Genomic DNA, 9,985 nt, shown 5'->3' on the forward strand with positions numbered 1-9,985 from the left:
CGCGACTTGGCCCCGCCCGCCTAGATGCCTAGGCCCAGTTCCCCTCCGACTCGGAGTGCAGGCACTAGCTATGCGCACCCCGCCCCGACTCGACTGCCCCGACTGCCCCAGAGCAAAGCGAGCAGGCCGGGCAGGCCATGTGGCCGGCAGGCCGGCACCCGATAGCCATCGAGTGCATCGTGCCAGCTGGGCGCTGGACAGTGCTGGGCCCGCTAGGCCGGCCGGCGAGGCGCTCGGCGCTGGAGCGGCGCTGGAGCGGAACGGAACGGGGCGATTCGTCGGCGAGGAAGGCATCCTGGGCGTCCGGCCGGCCGGCCGGCCTGTCACCGACCCGCTTTGCATCGCCAGCCGGGCTGCGCTTTGGCCGCGCTTAGCCGCGCTGCACCGCCATGGGAATCCTCGAGAACCGTTCGCTGCTGCTGCAGTGCACTTGCAGTGGCGGTGCGGCTCGCAACGGTCCGGCATGGTGGACAGACGCCGCACGATGAGTATCACAAGCGAGCCTCTAATCTGGCTCTGGCCATCCCAGACAAGACCAGGCCGGACGGACGGGCCGGACCGGGCCGGACGCACGGCGCTTGGGGGTGCGAGAGAGACAGACGGAGCGCGCTGTCCGGAACCAGTCCGCGCATGCACACTGCAGTAACTCTGCAGCGCCGGCTAACGGCGAGGGGAGTGAAATCTCGGCGCGGCACGTCGGCAACGTCGGCCCGGAAATCGGACGGAATAAACGACGGCTGCCAGCTCGGCCGGCCGGCTGGCGGGCGCGTCGTTAAGGCCGGGCAGGCCGAGCTGGCAGACAGCGGGCCGCGGCCAAAAAGAATGGGCCTCTGATTGGCGTCGGTACGTAGTACCGCCTGACGCACACTGACACACTGCGCAGTGCGGCGCAGTGTCAGTCACCGCCAACGAGCGCCGGGAAAAGAAAGCGCCAGGGAGCGGCGTGCGGGGAAGGAGGGGGAGGGGGGAGGGCGTATCGAGATAGCTCGGTCGTACAATTCAATATCGCCACAAGGCGGGGCAGGGGCCACGACACCGCGTGACACGACGTGGCACCAGCGGGGCCAGCCTGGGAAAGGGCCGCGCTGCATCTTCCGCCTGCGCTCAATGAAGGCTATGCGCCAGGCCGGCGGACTGGCTTATTGAGCGCGCAAGTAGCGTCGTCGCGTCGCCATGCCAACGGCCGGGGCGGGCCGGGGCACTCACACACACGCACGGCCCGTATCATTGCAGGCCGCGCGGCATGGCCGAGGCAAGACGCCACCCAATCTGGATTCACTTACGCCATGTTCGTGTTCCCTTCCCATCCAGCGGCGCGAGCCCACACCGCTAAACACAGTCGTAGAACACAACCCGACGGACCGGCTGGCCGCGGCCGCGGATCCTCGAGCACGTCCGCGAGACGAGAAGCAGACGGCGCCGGCCGGGCCTGACCTATGCACGCCCCCGCGCCCTCACGGCCAGCCGATGGCGGACGCCGCATTGCGTCACAACGCCTCTACACTATTTGACAGGCGAGCTGCTTTTCGCAAGGGACACAGCTGCGGAGTGTTTCTTCCCCGGCAGCCTACCTTTCTGGACGGAAGACGGCGCGGCCTGCTTGGCGGCCTGCTTGGCGGCGCGCGGCAGAGGCGGCTTCTGGTCGGTGCGCTCGAAGCGCTCGGCGTGCAGCAGCTGCTCCGTGCGCTGCACCTCGGGCCGCACTTGCTGCAGCGGGGACCGCGGGGACCGCGACAAGGAGGAGGCCGCCTCCCCCTGGCGCGGCGTGCCCGGACGCTCCGGGGACGCCGGCCGGTGCGACGCCGAGGCGGGCGAGGCGGGCGAGGCGGGCTGGGGCGTCGCGCGGCCAGGAGTCCGCTCCGAATACGACAGTGAGAGGGTGGCGCTCCTCGAAGACGTCGTCACTTCCTTCGTCGAGGACGTCGAGTGCCACGATGTCTCCGTCAAGTTCCTCGACGGGGTCGTGGACTCCCTCGACGGAGCAGCGGAGTCCCTCGGCGGCGCCGTGGACTTTCCCGGGGGGCTCGTGTAGTCCCTAGCGGGCGCCGATCGCTCCTGCGACAAGAGCTGCTCGTGGTACAGCAAGGCCATGTCCCTGAGCTCCCCGGCGGGGCTTCGGGGCGTGGTCGGCTGGGGCGGAATCTGCAGTGGTGGCAGTTGAGGAGGACTCGTCTTTTGAGCAATGCTCAGGTGCGGCGGTCTTTCATCTTGAGTGGTGTTTGAAGGCGGCGTACTCTTCGGCTTTTGATTGTTTTCTTCTGTTTGCGGGGGGCTTTTCTGCGGGGCGGGCTGTGGCGGGCTCTTCTGCTGGGGCTCTGGCTCAGCCTGCTGCTGCGGGGGCGGCGCCTGCTTGGCGGGAGAGGAGGACCCCTTGGTGAGGCTGTGGAAGAAGGCGCCCAGGCCGCGCCTGCCCGAGCGTCGCTGCGAGGAGGAGCGCTGCAGCCCCTCGTCGACGTCCTGTTGGGACGGGGACGGCGGCGTGGCGGGCGACGAGGCGGCCGTCTTGGCCAGCGGCCCCGCTGCGCGACGGCCTTGCTGCCGCTGCTTCACCTCCGCCTGGGGCCTGGGCGCCTGCTGCGGGCTGGGCGCGGGGCTCGGCGACGGCGTCCGCGCGATGCGCTCCGCCAGCGCCCTCCTGCGCTGCCCCGGCGACCCGTCCAGCTGGCTCAGCGTGGGGCTGAGGGGCGGGCTGGGGTCGCGGCGCTGCCTGTCTTGCCTCTCGGCGTGCAGCAGGGCGGTGGACACCTGCTGCTGGCCACGACCCGGCGCAGGGGACACGCCTCCGGCCTGTGGACTCACAGGGGTGCTTGGCGTGGATGGCGGGCTGCGCGGTGTCGCGCTCTGAGGACTTGTGGGGGTCGCCGGCGGGCTCCGGGTTGGAGTGGATGGCGGTTCCCGGGTCGGCGGGCTGGTGAGTGCCGACGGCATTTTGCGGGCCTCCGGGCTCACCGATGTGTTTGGCGTGGGCGGTGGACTCCACGAGATGGTGCTCTGGGGACTGGTGGGCGTGGGCGGAAGGCTCCTGGGAGAGCTCGGCACTTGCACTTGCTGGGCGTGCATGCTCTCGAGAATGCTCTGCGTCTGCTTGGCCTGCGCCTCGAGACGCGCCTGCCGCTGCACGCCGTTGAGGCCGCTGTCGGGCAGTGGGCTGGCCACCGGGCTGGTGGGCGTGGTCGGCGTCGAGGCCCCCGAGCCGTGCAGGCCTCGGTGGCGGGGCTGTTGGCCATTGCCCTGCTGCTGGCGAATCCGCTGGGCCTCGGCCGCCGCGGCCAGCGCCCTGCGCACTTCAAGCTTGCTGTCCTGCTTGCCGGCGTGTCTCTGCAGCGGCGGCAGCCTCTGTACGCTCCCCGCGGGGCTCAGTGGCGGCAGCTTCTGCAGGCTGCCCGTGGGGCTCAGCGGCGGCGAGGCCACCTTGTTCTTCTTGTTCTTGCTGGTCAGCAGCCCTAGGAAGCCGCCGGACTTGTCCTTCTTGTCCTTCTTGCCGCCGTCAACTTGGTGGTCCCCGTTGCGTTCGCCATTGCGTTCGCCATTGCGTTCTCCATTGCGTTCTCCATTGCGTTCTCCATTGCGTTCCCCCTTGTCGTCCCAGTGGCCCGCGGCCTCGGCGCTCCCCTTCCGGACGAGCAGGCTCCTCCTGGCGGGGCTCTGCCGCCGCAGCTCGTCGATCTTGGGGGTCTTGTCGGCGTCCTCCGCCTCGGCGCTCTTGCCGTTGCGCCCGTTCTTGCCCTTGGCCTTCCTGGCGCCGCGGAGCGACGTGAGCGACGTGGAGCGCGGCGACGCGGCCAGGCGCTCCCCGTGCTGCTGCTCGTGCTCCTTGAACAGGATCACCATCTTGTTGATGAGCAGCTGCTCCGCCTGGTAGTCGAACTGCATGGTGGAGGCCATGGCGGACGGTGCGGCGCTCGGCGCGCTCGGCCTGCCTTCCGTCAATCTAGGACTTGACCCGAGTCAAGTGCCGGTGGTGGCGGCCCGAAGGCACCCGAGGGCCTGCCGGCCGTTCGGCCGGGGAAAGCACTGCTGCTGGTGGGCGTGGCACGTCAAGTTGGTGCTGCTGATGTTGCTGCTTCTAGCCCGCCATGCGCGCGCTCTGCCCTCGGCTCTGCCTGGCCAGGCCGGCGCTGCGTATTAAAAAGCATTTGTAAGGATGATGTCATCGTCAAGTAGTGGCGCCTCCCACACGGCCGGACCGTGGGGCGTGCTGTGGCGTGGCGTAGCTTGGCGTCGCTTCGCGGGGCGGGGCGGGGCGGGGCGGGGCGGGGCGGGGCGCGTGCCGCCGGACAATACAACGCGATCATCACCAGATCGATGGCGACGGCCTGCTCGCCTCGCGGTATCGAGTCTAGACTTCCTCCTGGAACGCGTCGTCGGCGCTCCAAACAAAAACGCCCCGGCGCGCGCACGAGTAGCAGAGGCTCGCCGACAACGCGAGCGGCGTGGCGTGGCGACACTCAATGAAATGCAATCCGCGGCACCGTTCGCCATTACCATTTTTCACGTTGCGAGGCTTCGCAAGGCTGCGCGCTGCGCGGACAGAAAAACTCGATTGAGCGTGAAGCTGCCTGACCCGGCCCGCCCGGCCCGCGCAATCGGGATAATGTCACCCACAATCGGAGGGCAATTATCAAAACCACGCCCTGCTGGCCCGCTGGCCGGCTGGCCGCGAGGGGGACCTTGGGGACGAACAATGGGCTGCGCGCTGCGCTGCGCCGCGGTGACCACACGGCCTGTGGTGGTCATCCTCCGCGTCGTCACCGTCGGCGTCCACAGCCAAAACGTTTCATTCATTCCAGTCACGGAAAGGGGCGCGCTTTCTCGAACCGACGGAAAGTCGAGTCAAGTCCGGCTTCAAGCGGAGCGACACGGCACGGCGAGCCACGTCGTCGTCGTCGTCGTCGCCATGCCGCCATCGCGAGCGCGCGCCTCGGCGTGACTACACTGCGATGACTCACGGCAGGTTCGGCTGGTTCGCGACGCCGCGACGCCACGCGCATGTGCGCCAATAAGAGGCCGGCATTACAGGCCGACACCGCGCGCAGCCTTGGGACGCGAAGCGAACGCCGCGCCGATGAGCTCACGCTCGCGCCAAAACACCCGACCCAAGTGGATCGGATCAAAATGCACCGAAAACGCGGTGTGCGCGAGGCGAGCGGCGCGAGCGGCCAATCCAGTCATTACACGACTCCAATTTGGCGTGCGCTGCTCGCGCGGAAAGGGGCCCGGGCAGCCCAGGGGGCAGCAGGCAGGCAGGCAGGCAGGCAGGCAGGCGTGCGTCGTCCTTCGACGCCCCAAGGCCCCGCGGCCCAGCCTCGCGTCCTGGCCGGCCCCGCTGGCTCCTCACACATGCCGGCCGCGTAAACAGCTGACGAAACGCGCCTCGTAAAGCCAAACCAAATCAGCTGGCCGGCTGCTGCAGCGCTGCCGCCGCCTGGGGGGCGGCGTTGCGTCACGGTGTTCGCCTCCCGTGGAAATAAAGAAATCTTGCGAACCAATTTGCGAAACGGCGTCGCACGGCTCACGCCCCGCCCCGCCCCCGACATCCCGTCGTCGTCGGCGGTCAGATGACCACTCCGTCGGACCACTTCGCGGCTACTTGACACTCCCCCGCCCCTACTCCCCACCTCCCCCGCAACGCCCTTTTCGCGCCTCGAAGCTTCGCGGTACAGCGCGCCCGCCCCGCCCCGCCCCACCCCGCTTCGTTCCGGCTGCACCCACACCGGTGCAACACACTACAGCGCGTTGAGTCGCGCTTTTGTTTCGAAACGCGTCACTTTCACCCACGGCCCGCTTCATCAATCATTCCCGACGGCACGCCCCGCCCCACCCCGGTGCATCCGCACACCGCCGCGCCACGCCCGCATCCGCCGGCGGCGACGCCACGGCGACGCCAAGCCCGCCACGACCACGATCCAGGGACCGCCACTTGTTGCCAGAGGGCCCAGCGGGGCCCAGAGGGCGTGGGCCGGACAGGAACCAGGCCGGCGGCGGTGCCAAAGCAGTCCGTCGTCCCCTTTGACTCAATTCGCACCGCCGTCGCCCCGGCCCGTCCCGCCCCGCCCCCCGACGCCCCAAGTCAGTCATGTCACTTTGTCCACGCACTCACACAAGCACACACACACGCACGCACACACAGCGGCGTCGACGTCGACGTCGTCGTCCTCGTCGGCACTCGCGACGGCCGTTCGTGTTCGGTACACTGGCGCTCCAGGATCGGCACTGAGGCCCGTGCCCGCTTCGCGCTCGCGGCTCGCGGCTCGGCCGGCTTGGACGGGCAGGCGGGGCGGCGCGTCGCGGCACGGCGCGCTTCGACTCTTGCCAGCCTCGGGTACTGACTGACGTCCGCCCCGGCCCCGGCGTCCGCGTAGCGTAGCGTCCGCGCCGCAGCCTTGGCTTCCCGCGGACCGGAGCGGGCCGGGCGCGGCGTGGCGGGGCGGCTGGAATGCCGCTGCTGCAGCAGCAGCAGCAACAGCAGCAGCCTGACGGAACAGCTTCGGTAAAGCATTGCCGCCGCTGCTGCGCCCGCCCCACCGAGTCCCCCGCAGAGCCTCCCGCACGCCACCATGTCCCCCACCAGCCGGGCCGGCGTGCACGGCGCCCCGCTGCAGCGGTGGGGACGCCGCCGTACGCCACCGTGCCACACGGGTCTTCCTTCCCTGGCGCGCTGCCGTGCTGCAGGCCGTGCTGCAGGCCGTGTTGCTGGTCACACACCTGCATGCACCGCCGCGCACCGCCCACACGCCATCCGGGTGCGGGCCCTGCCAGCGGAAGGGACGGGCCGAGGGTCCTAGAGGAAGCCAACCTTAATGTCGGCGGTTAAACCAAGAAGAGCGTGAGGTCAAACCAAGACCAAGGGTCAATCCAAAATGCACCCTCCTCCTCACCTGTCCCCTGAAAGAACCGAAGGACCCAGCTGAGCGAAAAGAGAGGGGGGGGGAAGACAAAACCAACAACTGCCGCTTTCAGGGCGACAGACAGCCTATCTAAACTTGGTCGGCGTGGGGGCCGGGCCCATGCCGGCCTTGCAGCCAGCCACACCTGACGGGACGCGCCACACGACTCGCGTTGCATCATGGGAGCGGAGTGGAACGGAGCCATCGACAGGATGCGTGTCACCACACACTCGCACAGCACCGGGCCTGGCGCGGTCACTGTAGGTCACTGCAGACCGGCACTCCGAACCAAAGGGCCGCCCGTGTTGGCTTCGACCTGCCGGCCCGGCCAGCCAGCGGAGCCAGCGGCAACCGCACCGAGCCCAACCAGACCGCGGACTTGACCCCTGGCGGGGCGGGGCGGGCCGACGCATTGCACGGGAAAGCTGGTGGAATACAGAGCGCGGGGCACGGCGGCACGGTCGGCTCGTCGGTGACCTTGAAAAGCACTCGCCGGGCAGGCAGGGCAGGGCGCGGCCATGCACGTCGCCGACGTCCCGTCACCCAGCCAGTCGCAGCCAGGGCGGCCACATTCACGGTCAAAAAAGAGAACAACGTCGCAACGAAAGAAGACGAGACTCGACAAAAGAAGTCACCCGTCATTCCGCCGCCGCCGCTGCTCTGCCACCGCCCAGTGATACAACAAGCAAAGCCAGAGGCTAGCCTCGCTCTGCCGGCTCTGCCCTGCCTCGGCCAAATTCGCGTCGTAAAACTTGAAACGCGCGTCACTTGTACAGCGCGCCGGCTCGAAGTACACCGCGTAGACGGTGGTGTAGACGGTGTAGACGCTGGGACCGCACCGTTATTTTTGGCACGTGACGCCGCGGGCTTGGCCCTTGGCCCCGCTTGGCCCCGGCCGGCGCACAAGTACCAACGGATGACTTTTTCCCGCGGCTTGCTGCCGCTTGCCGCTTGCTCGGGACTAGGCCGCTTATTTTTACAGCCGGCCCACTGACCAAGCATCGGGCAACGGAGGTGACGGCTACTGTGTGGCGGTGGCGGCGCGGCGGTGCGTCGTCGGCGGCGCGGCGGTGCGTCGTCGGGGACGCCAGCGCACACAAGACCGCCGCGACAATGTCCCGAGCGGCGATGAATCTTTTCGGAGCGCCTTCCCCTCCACTAATTGCGCTTTTGTCATCGCGTTTCATCGCCGAGGAGTCCAAAGCCGTGCGGCCTCGGGGCCGTTCCGGCGTTCCCGTGTGCCCGCTGGACCCAGTGGCCTCGCTGCGCGCTGCGCGCTCCGCGCTCCGCTCCCAGGCAGAGCCATTCCCATGCCCAGGCCCGGCCCGCGGCCCGGCCCGCCGGCGACGCAGTCAGAGCACATCGCATTGCGGCTCCAGCGAGGCTCCCGTGGGGCTCCAGCCAGTCGCAGCAAACCCAAAAAGGACCCGGTGGAGAGACTGGAGGACTCGATCCCAGCGGACCACATCGAATGATTGCTAACATGAAAATCCGGGGGTGCACTGAGAATGCTCAGAGTGTATACCCCCTCGCTCCAAAAAGGCGGGGACGGAGAAACGGATGGGCAGGGGGCCCGCTGCAGCCCAGTGCACCGCCTCACATGCCCGCGTCGACGCGTCGCTGTCCCGGCGCGGTGCTGCGCGGTGCTGCTGCTCCAATTCCACGGCCGTACACTCCGTCTGTCCGTGTCCGCGTGCAGCGGCGCGGCACGGCGCGGCCACGTGGCACGGCAGGGCAGGCAGGCCGTCGACGGGCGGAGAAAGGAGAGGCCCTTCGCCCTGCTCCGCCCTTCCCGTCGGACGGCCGGTCGGCCGGTGTGGTCCTGTCCCTCCGACCGCACCGAGCGAGCGAGCAAGCGAAGCAAGCGCCAGAGAGGCAAGCACCGCTCCGTGGGTCCGTAGGTCCGTGGGCCGAGCCAAACAAAACCCCGACCGCAGCCAGAGCCGCAGCCACCGCACTCGCTATCCGCGCCACGATAATGACAGTCCAAACAGTTTGACAGGCAGGCAGGCAGGCCGCGAAATGCTTCGAGATTGCAGCGTGATGCGCGGTGCGCGCGTGACGGGCACGCGTCGTGATGCCGTCGTCAGCGCGCTCACACCTCACCTGCGTCGTCGCCGTGTCTCTCTCGCACCCTGCGGAACGCCACACAGGTGCGAGAGAGAGGCGGAGCGACCTATGGGGGCCTTCTCCGCGTTGGCTGGCGTCCTCAAAGGGCTCGCGGCTCGCGGCTAGCACAGGCAGGCTGCGGGCCGCGCGGGGCCGCGCAGGCAGGCGTTAGTGTCGCGGTTAACATTAACGCTTTCACTCCACTCCCCTCTCTCTCTCTGGGCACGATTAAGATTTCCACCAGCGCGCCACGCCGCCACGCCTCGCCACCGTTTCTGCGAAATGTCAAGAGGAAACACGGTTCGGCTCACGGCGTCGGTGTTGGCCGTGTCGGCTGGCTAGGTTGGCGTCGAGCAGCGTCGAGGCGTTGGGCTGGCTGTGCTGTGAAAACGCCGGGGCGCGCCGGGGAGGGGGTAAGCTGCCCCATTAGGCCCAACTGCGACCACGCCGATGCGATACTTGGCAAAAATAAATGAACAAACGCTGCTGAGCGCGCTCAGGGGGCTTGCGGGAGGGCCAAGCCTCCCCTTCCTTCTGCGACGGCCTGTGACTGTCTCTGACCTCTCCAAGCCGCCTTCCGTGCGAGGACCGAAGGACGGCCGCCGCATTCGCCCCGAAAGCCATAAACAGTGAGGACACGAACAAGTGCGCCTAGTCGCTAGGCGGAGCGCGGGCGGCGCCAGTCTGGCTGCGGAGGGTGGGGTAGGGCGCGGCCGGGCGCGGCCAGCACGCGACGCCCGTTTGTGCAGCGTGGCCGCCTGGCCGCCACACCCCCAGGACGCCGCCGCGCCGCGCCGCGCCACCCCTCGGCCCTGAGGAGAGGAGGGTGGCCGCCGTGCCGCCGTAGGCCGCCGGCCAGGGGAGGGGTGGCGTGGGGTCCGGTGGCGGCAGAAGGGCGCGCCCGCCCCGCAGCCTGCACGGCCTGCACGGCCTGCACAACGTGGCCGCTGCGGCTCGCGACTCAATATGTCGATGCGGCAAGGACAATC

General features: G+C 68.8%; 1 protein-coding gene across 1 annotated transcript; it reads right to left on the reverse strand.

The window, feature by feature from the left end:
* Positions 1–1,812: 1,812 nt before the first annotated feature.
* Positions 1,813–6,243, reverse strand: LOC117653860 (serine/arginine repetitive matrix protein 1-like; the record flags this gene model as incomplete). Its single annotated transcript, XM_034399828.1, has 2 exons — positions 6,101–6,243; positions 1,813–4,118 (listed from the first exon to the last, which is right to left on the reverse strand). A coding segment is annotated over exon 2 (2,073 nt), but the record flags the coding sequence as incomplete, so codon positions are not given.
* Positions 6,244–9,985: the final 3,742 nt, after the last annotated feature.

Source organism: Thrips palmi, unplaced genomic scaffold (genome assembly GCF_012932325.1).
Source record: "Thrips palmi isolate BJ-2018 unplaced genomic scaffold, TpBJ-2018v1 HiC_scaffold_8, whole genome shotgun sequence".
NCBI classification, from domain to species: domain Eukaryota; kingdom Metazoa; phylum Arthropoda; class Insecta; order Thysanoptera; family Thripidae; genus Thrips; species Thrips palmi.